This window comes from Hyposmocoma kahamanoa, unplaced genomic scaffold (genome assembly GCF_003589595.1).
Source record: "Hyposmocoma kahamanoa isolate Upper Pololo Valley unplaced genomic scaffold, ASM358959v1 114, whole genome shotgun sequence".
Taxonomy (NCBI): domain Eukaryota; kingdom Metazoa; phylum Arthropoda; class Insecta; order Lepidoptera; family Cosmopterigidae; genus Hyposmocoma; species Hyposmocoma kahamanoa.
Genome location: NW_020653383.1, coordinates 1194 through 15182, shown reverse-complemented (window position 1 = coordinate 15182; position 13989 = coordinate 1194). Strand labels below are relative to the sequence as shown.

General features: G+C 37.6%; 2 protein-coding genes across 5 annotated transcripts in view; one reads left to right on the top strand and one right to left on the bottom strand.

The window, feature by feature from the left end:
- Nucleotides 1-10279, top strand: part of LOC113239712 (alpha-actinin, sarcomeric) — a 44980-nt gene extending 34701 nt beyond the window's left edge. The window contains exons 3-19 of one of the 3 annotated variants that reach the window (XM_026476803.1): nucleotides 263-393; nucleotides 570-804; nucleotides 1059-1144; nucleotides 1651-1728; nucleotides 2236-2328; nucleotides 2408-2638; nucleotides 2746-2893; nucleotides 3303-3453; nucleotides 4280-4465; nucleotides 5254-5476; nucleotides 5632-5820; nucleotides 6292-6419; nucleotides 6824-7002; nucleotides 7190-7312; nucleotides 8960-9066; nucleotides 9673-9831; nucleotides 10173-10279. In XM_026476803.1, the coding sequence (XP_026332588.1) occupies nucleotides 263-393; nucleotides 570-804; nucleotides 1059-1144; nucleotides 1651-1728; nucleotides 2236-2328; nucleotides 2408-2638; nucleotides 2746-2893; nucleotides 3303-3453; nucleotides 4280-4465; nucleotides 5254-5476; nucleotides 5632-5820; nucleotides 6292-6419; nucleotides 6824-7002; nucleotides 7190-7312; nucleotides 8960-9066; nucleotides 9673-9831 (2447 nt within the window). In that variant the 3' untranslated portion in view covers nucleotides 10173-10279. Of the gene's footprint in view, nucleotides 1-262; nucleotides 394-569; nucleotides 805-1058; nucleotides 1145-1642; nucleotides 1729-2235; nucleotides 2329-2407; nucleotides 2639-2745; nucleotides 2894-3302; nucleotides 3454-4279; nucleotides 4466-5253; nucleotides 5477-5631; nucleotides 5821-6291; nucleotides 6420-6823; nucleotides 7003-7189; nucleotides 7313-8959; nucleotides 9067-9672; nucleotides 9832-10172 lie in introns of all 3 variants that reach the window. The other 2 variants (XM_026476801.1, XM_026476800.1) reach the window with 2 other exon arrangements.
- A 703-nt stretch (nucleotides 10280-10982) lies between these two features.
- LOC113239713 (glutaredoxin-related protein 5, mitochondrial) lies at nucleotides 10983-12596 on the bottom strand. Of its 2 annotated transcripts, XM_026476804.1 has the most exons (3): nucleotides 12581-12596; nucleotides 11927-12219; nucleotides 10983-11609 (listed from the first exon to the last, which is right to left on the bottom strand). In XM_026476804.1, exons 2-3 carry the CDS (start codon nucleotides 12177-12179, stop codon nucleotides 11422-11424), a joined length of 441 nt encoding a protein of 146 aa, XP_026332589.1. In that variant the 5' UTR covers nucleotides 12180-12219; nucleotides 12581-12596; the 3' UTR covers nucleotides 10983-11421. The 2 variants fall into 2 exon arrangements, with proteins under 2 accessions (XP_026332589.1, XP_026332590.1); XM_026476805.1 differs by lacking the exon at nucleotides 12581-12596 and having other exon boundaries at nucleotides 11927-12233.
- Between the last annotated feature and the right edge of the window lie 1393 nt (nucleotides 12597-13989).

The following is a 13989-nucleotide window of genomic DNA, read 5'->3' as shown; positions in this document are numbered from 1 at the left end:
TGTTAAGAATCAATTTTTGTATGTCTATTTAAGAACTGAATAAGTTAACCATGCGTTAAGGATAAAGGTATTTTTATGTAACCTACTTTATACTTCCTGTGTTTTATATATTAGCAATGAAGGATTCGTAATTTCATTACTTTCTATGAAACTTCAAAAAATTTGCCCATTTACAACTGATAAAACTAGCTATCACATCACTGTAGATATCAATAATACGTCAAAAATATGATTGCAATTGATCCTTCGATAAAATTTCCAGGCGTAAAGCTGGTATCGATTGGTGCCGAAGAAATAGTCGACGGCAACCTCAAAATGACACTGGGTATGATCTGGACTATCATCCTGCGATTTGCCATTCAAGACATCTCAGTAGAGGAAATGACAGCTAAGGCAAGTAACCATCGTAACACTGAAATCTTGGCTAGAAACCAAAAAGACCTGAAAACACATTTATCATAATCGAATAAATTAATGAAAGTAGATAACTTTGAACCATAAAACATTGTTGTCTCAACAATCAGCAAATGTAATCACAAGTTAAAACTGTATTCTTTATCAAATTATAGGAAGGTCTGCTTCTCTGGTGCCAGCGCAAAACCGCTCCATACAAGAACGTCAACGTTCAGAACTTCCACCTGTCCTTCAAGGATGGTCTGGCGTTCTGTGCCCTCATCCACAGGCATAGACCCGACCTTATCGACTACAGCAAACTCTCCAAGGATAATCCGCTGGAGAACTTGAACACGGCCTTCGATGTGGCCGAGAAGTACCTTGACATCCCCAGAATGTTAGACCCCGACGGTAATTTTCAGCTCATTTTTCGCTATCAAATAATTCCTGTTTACGAACAATGTTGTTTACAAAACAGGTGGTTTCATGCAGTTCTTTACGCCTATAGTAATTGGTTAAATACTCGTGTATCGCTATTATTTTACTTGACACTTAATTTACAGAAGTTTTTGAAAGCTGTAATTAAAGATCTTAGAAAATGAACTTATTTATAAACAAAATTATCACACAAATGAATAAAACTTTCTATAACCTGAAAATTGCAGACCTAATAAACACTCCAAAGCCGGATGAGCGCGCCATTATGACCTATGTGTCATGTTACTACCACGCCTTCCAAGGCGCGCAACAGGTATATACCTAATCTGGCTATTGCCGAGAGCTACTGCCAAACCCAACGTTTGAACCCCATAGCTACCCTTAACGCCAGCCCACTGTGTGTCACTTATAGCATGATCGCTTAAGCTGTAACGAGAAAAGACACAAATTCTTTATATATTAAAAATTCAGAAGATGTCGTGTCTAATTTCTCCAAGAAAGCGATTTATCAATGTTGTTAATAGAAATCTACAAGGCGAGAACAAAAAATTGTGGAAAATGTTATACATGTTTAACAATATATTTAAGCCTTATCACTAACAAAATGCGATTTACTGAGTATTTTTAAGATGCTTGTGTTTTGACTTGACATTTGATTAGGTAAATAAAAGTATGTTATTACGTAACCTGATTTGAAAAAAAAAAAAAGGAACCCTATTGAGTAATTGGTCATAAACTCAAGCATTTCCAAATAAATAATGACTATCATCGCATGAATACTAACCCATGTCGCTTGCGTGCCGCTTGTCAGATCTGCAGAACACTGCGATGCCGGACGAGAGGGCTGTCATGACCTACATCTCGTCCTACTACCACTGCTTTTCTGGCGCACAAAAGGTTTGTCCGTAGAAATACACGATAAAGACAATTAATAAGTGGTATTCTTGAAGGTCCTGCAAATACACTAAGTTTAATTAAGGATGCTACCAGACGGGACTGCATGCGTTGATTTACATAACTTCTTGTGACCGAAAAAGACTGCATGCAGTCGATTCTGACCATAGATTTAGTATATACTAAGTTTTGCCGTTAGTCAAAAAAATCAAGTAGTTACTGCCAGAAAAAAGACGTAAGTATATCCTCTTAAGAATGTCAATTAATTGCTGCTTTTAATTCTCGGACTATCGTTCACAACGCCTGCAGCCAACGCTTGTAGTTGAAGTCTCAACGCCATGCAGTTGATCACGACCGCATGCAGTTGTCACGACTACCCGCTAACTGCACACATGCAGTTCATTTGTTAGCAGCCTAAATTAACAGCGATTGTTACAAGTCTTACTTTGCTCAAGTTTTGTAAGGAAAGAAAAAATATCACAAATTAATCTATGCTTTGTATAATTTCAGGCTGAAACGGCCGCGAACCGTATTTGCAAAGTTCTCAAAGTCAACCAAGAGAACGAACGCCTCATGGAAGAGTACGAGCGTCTTGCCAGCGATGTAAGATTATTCTTCGTGTTATATTTATCTCTGAGATCCTAAAAGCATCAATATTACAAAATTGGTCGCACAATTTTAGCTTCTCGAATGGATCCGTCGCACGATGCCCTGGTTGAACAGCCGCCAGACCGACAACTCACTTGCCGGCTGCCAGAAGAAACTGGAAGATTATCGTACTTATAGGCGTAAACACAAGCCGCCCCGCGTGGAGCAGAAGGCCAAGCTAGAGACCAACTTCAACACCCTGCAGACCAAATTGCGTCTTAGCAATCGCCCCGCGTATATGCCCACCGAAGGAAAGATGGTCTCTGTGAGTATCCACAATTTGTACTTCTTGTTAAAAGTAAAATATTAAAATCTATCTTTCTACATTGCTAGTCTAGTTATGTAACGAAATTTGGGATCTCTCATTTTCAGGACATCGCAGGAGCCTGGAAGGGCCTGGAAATTGCCGAAAAGGCGTTCGAGGAATGGCTCCTCAGTGAGATGATGCGCCTTGAACGCCTCGAATACCTCGCCCAAAAGTTCAAACATAAAGCCGACATCCATGAGGACTGGACCAGGGGTAAATTTTTATTCACAAAATTTTTATACATTAGAAATGAATGTAAATCACGTATATCTGTTTTTTGAAATGAACCAACGTGTCGGGTTCTTTACAGATCCAATGGTCATGGGTGAATGCAACATACACGATTTATATCCGAAAATAGTTTCATTTCCAAATGTGTGACAATTTTCACACATATTATGCTATTCAATTAAACAGTAGGTCTTTCTATTTTCCATTCTTTCAATGAAATAAAATGCACCCTTCGCAAGACTTTATTCAAATTAAGAAATTTGTATGATCATGATTGAGGCAATAAGTGAAGATGGAAATCAGCAGTACATTCATTTCCCATAGCAAAGAAACGTGATAACAGTGTACCACTATGTAAGCCTTGCTTATTTGTAAAGTATACTGTGAACAGGCAAAGAAGAGATGCTCCAATCTCAGGACTTCCGTCAGTGCAAGCTTAACGAAATCAAGGCGCTGAAGAAGAAGCACGAAGCCTTCGAGTCTGATCTTGCCGCGCACCAAGACCGCGTTGAGCAAATAGCTGCTATTGCCCAAGAACTCAAGTAAGATTAAATAAATAACATGATATTTTATGACTAAGTATAAATTAAAAAAGACGGTTAGTTTGGAACAAGGATTCGAAATCATCAAGATATTTCTTTTCTTTAACCATGCTGATTCATAGGTTTGTCTCTTTGATTTAGACTAAAAATAATAAACAGTGCGAAAATTAAATAGTCTTTTTTCTCAAAAAGAAGAAGATTGTTTTATCTTCGTGAAAACGACGGTTTGTGATTTTTGAGATTGACATTTAACCTTAGAGGATGGAAAAAAATACACGTTTGGATAGGTCTCTGATACAAACACATGCCACGACATTGCGAGGGGTAGTATTATGTTGTTCCAATTAATTTTATTATATCACCGTAATTTACCACAGTATAAGTCTGCTTAAGGGTAAAACCATATAAATGACATTTTCCACAAAAATGTATAAATTATGTACAGTCAAGAGCACGTCAAGCTTGACACTTTGTACTTTGGACCGTTCTTATCATAAGCGGCATAGAGTCTTAAGTCTGTCAAGCCTGACGTGCTCTTGACCCTGTACCATTTGTAAGAAATTCACCATCTTTGTGCAGATAAAACTCTAATAAGTTTATAGCTTTTTGTAATTGAGTTTCACGTGCAAAGAGATAGTGATTTTCTTACTATAGCTAAATAAATTAAAGACTGTGGAAAATGTCACTTATGCGGTTTTACCTTTAAACAGACGATGCTTAAGAAGAAGGATTGAAAATTTTCCATGTTCCACTATATCCGCTATTGAAAAGGATTTAGGTCATAGTCCACCATGTCTAATTTACGGACGTGAAACGTCCTTTTCAGCACTCTGGAGTATCACGACGTGGCGAGCGTGAACGCGCGCTGCCAGCGCATCTGCTCGCAGTGGGACCGCCTGGGCGCGCTCACGCAGCGCCGCCGTCACGCCCTGGACGACGCCGAACGCGTGCTGGAGCAGATCGACCTTCTGCATCTCGAGTTCGCTAAACGTGCTGCGCCTTTCAACAACTGGTGAGACCATCTTTTTCACCCATCGCGTGTTCTACTGACGAACAGTCAACGCCCTAAGATACTCGACCCCCTAGCCGGCCTTTTTGTTTTAAGAGCTTTCCTACGCATTCAACAGAAGTATAAAGGAATTCCAGCTTTTTTATCTGAAATTCGTATTTATGTAATGTAATTAAAGATCAATTTGGCTTAAAAAGTTTCTTAAAACATCATTCATCACGAATGATGCAATGAGCTGAGATGCAGGAAGTCATATCAAAATAAATTTTACGGCTCACAAGTTAAGGGTTAAGTTTCTTTAACACCTTTCTTCACACTTATCTACCCAGAACCAAATGGTCAGTTAGGGGTCAGGTATCTTCTATACGGGCATTGACTGTACATGTGTCCGTAACGATTTTCGTAAAAAATTTTGAATTTTTTTGTAAATATTGAATGTACACAGCTGCGCATTAGACACCGTGTGGCCTTAGGACGCTACTGTGTCAAAATCATTAGGAAAACCGTGTTTCTAACGATTCTACAGACAGCAGTACATCAAGCTACACATTGACGGTTCTCGAACACCGCTGCACTTGAGGCGATATTCAAAGAAAAGTGTATAGCTTGATGTTGTATTTATTGATTGAACGTGAACCAGTTAGGGCTAAACCGCCTTCGAATAATAAAATGGTTTTTTCATTAACCTTCGATGCTACTAGATGGAAGGACGTCAATTAATTTGAGATCTCCAAAGACATCATAACAGTAATATAGTACTGAAGACCAATCAAAATTTGTAATTATTACAGGTTGGATGGCACCCGCGAGGACCTGGTAGACATGTTCATCGTGCATACCATCGAGGAGATCTCTGGCCTCATGGATGCTCACGCACGCTTCAAGGCTACACTTGGCGAGGCCGACAAGGAGTACCAGGCCATCGTTAACTTAGTGCACCAAGTCGAATCCATCGTCAAGCAGCACCAAATCCCTGGTGGTTTGGAAAACCCCTACACAACTCTTACTGCCCACGTAAGTTGCCCATAAGTTGAGACTTTTTGTCGCAGTCATCATGAAAAATAAAAGCAGTCTTCTTATTTTATACCTCGTATCAATAAACATCCAGTTAAGTAAGAACAAACGCATCTCCAAGCAATAATACATAAAATATGCGTCGTTTTTTTCAGGAGCTGAATCGCAAGTGGTCAGACGTAAGGCAGCTGGTACCCCAGCGCGACGGCACTCTCGCCGCCGAGCTTCGCAAACAGCAGAACAACGAGAACCTGCGTCGCCAGTTCGCCGAGAAAGCCAACGCCGTTGGACCCTGGATCGAGAGGCAGATGGACGCCGTCACAGCCATTGGCATGGGTCTACAAGTGAGTGTATCTTTTTTACTTTACAAAAATAATAAAAAAATTGTACTGGAAATGCAAATGTTTTTATATTCAGTAGGCCGTGACCATGGGACCTGTAAAGGTCCTGAAACGAATCCATCGTTGATTTTGGGTTTGGATCTTTCCAAACTAATATTACTATTCCGTATAATAATACTATTCCGTATATAATATTAATATTCAAGGAAAAATAGATTCATTCCCGAATTTGTAATCATCTAACTATAAGACTACCTATTATAACACATGCGAAAGTTGGAATATTCGTTTCTCAAATACGCTTTAACAATTAGGAACAATGTAGTAACGCTTTAACGGATTTCGATATATTTTGACTGGGTTTCACATAGCTGTTCATTTACAAGACACTGGTAAAATTAACATTTATTCACGTTGTTTTTAGTTCTTCTCAAAATACATACTTAAAAATACTTAAAAAGTCGTTGTTTCCAGGGCTCATTGGAAGACCAGCTGCACCGACTCAAGGAGTACGAGGCTGGCGTATACGCGTACAAGCCACACATCGAGGAACTCGAGCGTATCCACCAGGCAGTCCAGGAGGGCATGATCTTCGAGAACAGGTATTCCTCGCTGTTTTCAAAATGTTCGAAAATCGTTTAATAATTATTTTCTCTCAAATCTTCAATTTCAAGTTAAAAATTCCGTCACATTGTGAAATAGCTCCCATATCTATTTGTACGTTTATCACGTGCATTTTTCGACGTCGAGAGCGTAACAATCTGACTTCGAATAATTAAAAATAGCTAACTATATAAGCAAGAAATTATCAAATAAATTTTGCAACGTGTAAGTCGCCGTTTAGTAAATTTTTGCCATGTCTATTAATTTTACACGATTAATAAACTGTTAGATAATAAGTGTTTGTAAAACTTAAGCTTTGTATTATAGGAGTATTCTTTGAAGCCTCTCGTTATTGGTTTCATCACAAAATCTTCGAGATTATAAAAATTCAATTTTGTCACAGATATTCACAGTACACAATGGAAACACTCCGCGTCGGCTGGGAACAACTCTTGACTTCTATCAACCGCACTATCAACGAAGTCGAGAACCAAATCTTGACGCGCGACTCAAAGGGCATCACTCAAGAACAGCTTACCGAATTCCGCGCTTCTTTCAACCACTTCGACAAGAACCGTACCGGTAAATGATTTATACACTCTTTTTTATCTAAAACCTTTGAAATCCTTCAATAAATATACACTTTAGCAAACAATAAAGTTGGATAAAGGATAAACCTTATTTTTGTAGTTTGTCAATTTTGAAAATTCCAAGAACTTTGGAAGTACTTTTGTTATTTCCCTTGTATTGCGAGCATACTCTTTTGTAGGCCGCCTGGCGCCTGAGGAGCTAAAATCGTGTCTAGTCTCGGTCGGATACAGCATTGGCAAGGACAGGCAAGGCGAACTAGACTTCCAGCGCATATTGGCCGTTGTCGACCCCAACAACACAGGTAAGACACATCCGTCTTTTTAAGAGAGGCTTAGAAATGTGATTATGCTATAAATTAGTATACTCAACCAAAGATTAAGTTATATGATTTGCAACTTGCTTAAACTTGCTACTAAGCTACATAAATGACGTAAGACACAATTCTTCGCACAGAACTTTGATTACGAGCATAGGTACAAGTTTTACATTGGCTTACAAGACTCTTGACAAAGATGCGAGAGGTGAAACTTAAATATGGCTAAAAATATAACTGCTTCCATGACCGAACGGTTACCATGCTGATCTGCCACGCAGATATCTTTGGTTCGATTCCTGGGTCGGGATAAATATTTGTATGGTTTACATTTATTTATATTGTGAGTTTGGGTATAATTTGTGTATCCATGTGTGTCCATGGCACCCGCTTAGCTATGGGCGAGTCGAGTTATTTAACTCGGTACACTCGAGTTACTCCTATAACGAGCCAACTCGACTTACTTTTTCATAAACTCGAGCTAACTTGGATGACCCGCCCCGCCCGCCGCCGAACCGAATACTTCATTCATACAGCGCGTCGGTGACCTTCGAACACGTTCGAGTCGCAGTCGGCCGGCCGATCGTGTCCAACTCGGTGAATCGTCGGTTCGAGTTCTACTCGCGACTCTTCGACGGTTGCTCTGTCAGCAGCGTTGTCAATTTGTAGGGAATTCCCCACATTGCGGGGAATTTCAAAAAAATTCAACTCGATTGGGGATTTTGTGGGGATTGGCACTATGTGAAGATTCTAACATTTTACTTTTACTTTATCATTTTGTTTAATCTATCGATTGCAGATGCATCGCTTGTTTGATCGTTGCTGATAAAAACACTGTGATAAACTATATCGATGTGTTTTTCAATCGCATTATTAACAAGCAGCTTAAATATAATTATTATCAGAGCACTTCGTTCTGAATTGTAAAATTACCAGTCGGTGCGTGTTGAGTTCGCAGTACTTTCTCCCGCTTAGATCGGTGTCCAGTAGGAAGAAAAACGAAATCAGCTATTGATAAACAAAGCCGAACAGTTACTACCACACCACAACTTAACACTCGTCAACTTTAAATATTAAATATACGTCGAAACTTAATTTACTCATTGATTATTTCTTACATCAACATAGTGTCACCAAATGTGCAACAAATAATTAAGTTACTTAATTTTGTAAAGCAAAGATTTTTTTTTCAAAGACTGATTAATGTTGAATCTCATTAAAATAAATAAACGATTTAAGGCATCTAATTTTATAATTTGCTTTACATTTTACATTCTGTTTACATTCATAGCAAACGTAATAGATGATTGCATTTTGAGTTTCTTAATTCTTTATTATTTTCAAACGATGTATTTGTAATAAGTAATGATAACTCGAGATGTGGGGAATTTGTGAGGAATATGAACTTTGCTCTCCCCAAATTTGGGGATTTTGAACAATTGGCATTGGCAACGCTGTCTGTCAGACACCGAGTCGAGTGAACTCGAGTTAGCATTCACGTCAACTCGATTTGAAACAAATACAACTCGTTCCATCGCTACACCGCTACACAGGGTTTCCCTAGTGCGGGGGATTGAGTATGTGTGTGTGGGTGCGTGCGTGCGCGCGTTAACATTACACTATCACTTGTTGCAGGTTATGTGTCGTTCGATGCGTTCCTGGACTTCATGACTAGGGAATCTACAGACACAGACACTGCTGAGCAGGTCATTGACAGCTTTAGGATCTTAGCTGGCGACAAGGTAATTAATATAAACAAATTCCACTCTTGGATAATTTTCAGATTCATTTACCACATTTCGGTGGCAATTTTTATTATTTCAGTGTTCGACTATATTATCGTGAAATTTGACGACTATATTATCGCAAAATACTACACTCGAATGTTAAGTAATTACTTCATGATAATATTGCCACTGAAATTAAGGGTCGTATTCCAGAACTCTACTCAATACTCAAGTCTGGACTTGAGTATTGCAGTGAGCACTGAAAATCATACTCAAGTCCCTGCCATTAGGGTCGTATTTCCAATGCTTGTGTTGCCAGTGCAATCCTGACTTGAGCATTGAATAGAGTTCTAGAATACGACCCTGAGTAGCAAAATGACCCATTTATAATATTATCTCTATATACATGTCAACATTCGTCATTTTCGTTTCTTCATCTTCATCGTCATTTTGATATATTAGTAATCACGTATGTGATAAATTCCTACTACTTTTGATCCAAAGTTGTTTCTCCTTATGTCGACAAAAGACGAATTGTCAACTAGAATATTGGCATTACACCAATAATCTAAACATTGAGATGGATTATGAAAATAATGTGAATGTTGTACGTTTCTACAGCCCTACATCACCGCTGAAGAGCTCAGACGTGAGCTTCCACCTGACCAAGCAGAGTACTGCGTTGCACGTATGCCTCCATATCGCGGGGGTAACGCACCACCCGGTGCATTGGATTACATGGCTTTCTCTACCGCACTATATGGCGAGACCGATCTTTAGGTACCTTTATATATTAGTATTAACATATTTATAAATTAATAAAGACATTGAATGTTATTTATTATTGAAGACGAAGTGGAGCCTCGGAAACCTGAACTATGAGGTTTGCATACCTTACATTTTATTACTGTATAATAATTTATATTATACTGACTTGTACATATTGCATGTATAAGACAATTTATTTCCATGACTTACTTTTACATGCAAACATGCCTTGATAAAATGGCACCTATCCAACCCACAAAGTTGGATCTATGCCTGAAATTATGTCAAATTCTCAGGCCCACCTTATTTAAAAACATTATGTGCAAACATGAACTAAACATCATTCTATGTAGACACAGGTCAGAAGAAACATCATCGGTCATCACCTCGACGTCATCTCTCTCTCGATGCTACTTAGGAGAATTAAGAAGACGCGCCTAATCACCGCTCTACACTAACCAGCAGGGCCCAGACACAGCGGTGGGCGTCGCGATACAAAAATTATTTCATTTACATTGATCCAACTGCACCTATCGCCCTAAATATCGATCAATGTAATGCAAAAAATTTTTGTAATTTAATTTTAGTCTATAAATCAGTTCTATAAAACATGTGCAATGTTCAAACCAAAAACGCCATTAACTTTCACTCTGTAAAACTTAATTCTTAATGTTTACTGCAACCTTTTGGCTCAAATCAGAGAAATCATCTATGTTTACAACTATATTTATACTTTAGTATTAGGTATTTTTAACTTTTATATAAAATTCTCAGGGAAGTCACAAACATTTAATTTGTAAGATAAAGATGGTGCTAATGTTAGGCTGGACTAATGTGTGACACCAAAATAAGACTCATTCACATTGTGAGAATGTTTTGTTATATTTTTTTTATTCATAAGCAAACACTATTTATACAACTTTAAATTTTAATTACTGCCATTAGTAATTATAATACTTGGATGGTAGGTACATATTGTTTTAAGTTTTCTAAATTTATAAATGTTGCAGGGAAGTGTCACACAAATTTATTTATATCATAGATTGCCATAACTTGCCTGCATCTATTTATTTATCATTTTGAATATCATTTTTATATGAATTTATCGTTTGTGAGAGTATTTTGGAATGAGTACTCAAAATAAATGATCTGCCATATTTTGTCTTTTAATGACTGTGTTGTTAATCCAACCAATATTGCGATGGAAGCAGTGGTATGTAGACTAAGAATGATGAATATGTGCCCAAAAGTATACTAACTTGAATGTACAGCTAATTTAAATAAAGAGCTCTAAAACACAGTATACAATTTTTATTATTTTCATAATATAACATACTTCAAAGTAATAAAAACGCAACAAATTACAACACCTAAATCTAAGTTGGAAACAATAAACATGTCTTCTATATATTGTTCAGACAGAAACACAAAAAATATGAGAACATTCAAATGTATTACTTATGTAGTTTAGCATTATGCTTTAAAAAATAAAGAACAGTGGCTTTATAGTCTACCTTTAGACATCAAAATGTAATAAATTATAATTTATTTATTTATGTCTTGTTAAAAAATTTAAAATCTATACTAACAAATGGAGAACTGCTACTTTTCTGCTTTTTCTTTATCCACTTCGTCAGCAGTGAGAAGGGCGCTTTTGATACCAATTTTCTTCAATTCCTCAATGAGCTCGCCTGATTGGTGCATTTGCAACATGATGTCGCAGCCTCCAACAAACTCACCGTTGATGAAAACCTGTGGTATTGTTGGCCAGTTTGAGTACTCTTTGATACCTAAAAATGGTATAAGAAAATAGGTATGTAAATTATACCAATAAAAAAAAAGAAACTGACCAATAGATGGCATCATAGATCTTTATATTAATAATTATAGCAAACTAGTGGAGCAATTTCACAAAAAATAATTGAATACCCATTCAATAAAAATTTTAAAAACTGACCAATGTTTCCCACAGTCATGCTGTATGATGAGTATTGATAAGCAAAGTAACCACAGTGACAACATTTAACGACAGAACATATAGACAATTTAAAGTAAAATGTAGTGACAAAATAAAAAGTAAACGAATTGTTACGAAACGAAAGCTAACCTTGTCTTAGACTTTCGTCAGCGAGGACATCGTGGCTCTTGTAAGGAACTGCGTGCATCCTCATAATCTGCACCACAGCGTTGCTAAACCCGCATCGCGGTGCTTCCGGGACACCCTTCATAAACACTACAACTTTGCTCTCTTTCACTATACTATCAATCCTCTCCTTGATCGCCGCATCAGCAAACGATCGCCAGCAAATTATTGAAGCGCTCCTAGAAATAGGAAAAGCCCTTCTTAGCAAACTAGTCATTTTGTGTTTGTGGCGCTAATTTTATACAAATATTTTTTCACTAAATTCCGCACAAAATTAAACAAAAATTAGTTAACGTCAAAATGTCAAAATACAACAGTGCTTTAGTGCAAAGCGATGTGCGAGTCGAGTTATTTAACTCGGTTACTTGCACAACGAATCAACTCGAGTTACTCTTTTAAGAACTCGAGCTAGCTCGGTTCGGTACCCGCCTCGCCTCGCCGATACTTCATTCTCATTCACACAGCGTAATGCGCATAAGCTACGCGTTCGGTGACTTCGGAGTAGGCTTGTCCAGTTCATGAACTACGAACTATTAGGAAAATATTTCCGACACTGACCGACATGAACCAGTTCGTCTTTTAACTCGGTTACTCGCACAACGAATCAACTCGAGTTACTTTTTTAAGAACTCTAGCTAGCTCGGTTCGGTACCCGCCTCGCCGAGCCGATACTTCATTCACGGTCGTATTCTAGAACTCTACTCAATGCTCAAGTCAGGATTTGAGCAGACTTGAGTATGATTTCAAGCACTGGAAATACGACCCTAATGGCAAGGAGTTGAGTATGATTTTCAGTGCTCACTGCAATACTCAAGTCCTGACTTGAGTATTGAGTAGAGTTCTGGAATACGACCCTCACATTCACACAGCGTAATGCGCAGAGGCTACGCATTCGATGACTTCGGAGTAGGCTTGTACAATTCATGAACTACGAACTATTAGGAATATATTCCCGACATGAACTAGTTCGTCTTAGAGGGTTTTATTATTTCATCGTCCTTTTTAGTTCAGTACGAATTAGAAACTGTCTGCGTTGTTAGTTCACCTGTCTTTTATTCAGTAGGAACGGTGCGAGCGGGACAAATGGCGATCTTTCACTACTTTTAGTACAAGTTCGAGTGGGATGCACGATTGAACGTTGCCAGCTCGTTCTAAGGGTCGTATTCCAGAACTCTACTCAATGCTCAAGTCAGGACTTGAGTATGATTTAAAGCACTAGAAATCATACTAAAGCCCTTGCCATTAAGGTCGTATTTCCAGTGCTTGAAATCATACTCAAGTCGACTGAAGCATTGAGTAGAGTTCTGGAATACGACCAATCTCTAATACGTATCTACATTATGTACGTGTGGTAGGTATCTATATGTATAATATCAACCTACGTGTACGAGTATATGAAATAGTTGTACCTAAATATTGATTTAAACACACCCTTCTAACTAAAATTGTTATTTTGTAAAAAAAAAAGGATATTTAGTTAGAATGACAGTCTTTAAACCAGTAAAATATGAAGGAAAATCAAATAGTATCGATTCCATACAAATTGTATTTTTAAATATTGAATACATTGTAGTCAACTCATAATACTAGAAGTGCGTAGTAGTTCATGTGAATAAAATTACTAGTTTGGAGCGTTCATTCAATGTCCGAGCAGTGTTAGTTCGTCTTGTCCTAGACGAACTAACTATAGTCGTCACCAAATAAGCGGCCACATTTGACAGCTAAAGAAGGCGATAGTATGTAGCTTTGAATGCGATCAACGAAACAATAAACAAACAATTATTAGCATAATTGAGTTTAAAAAAATACATAAATTTTAATGCAACATTATATAATGTGACAAAACTGTAATTCGTGCGAAAAATGAGTTTTCGCACGAATTACAATATAAAATGCAATTTTGAGTTACTCCGAAACGTCCTGAAAACAGTTACGCCCTAAAGCTATTTTTTTTAAATAATAGTATTGTAAGCAATTAATCGCCGAAATGTTGCTTATTAAATATTAAAACAAAAATGCATAAAAAT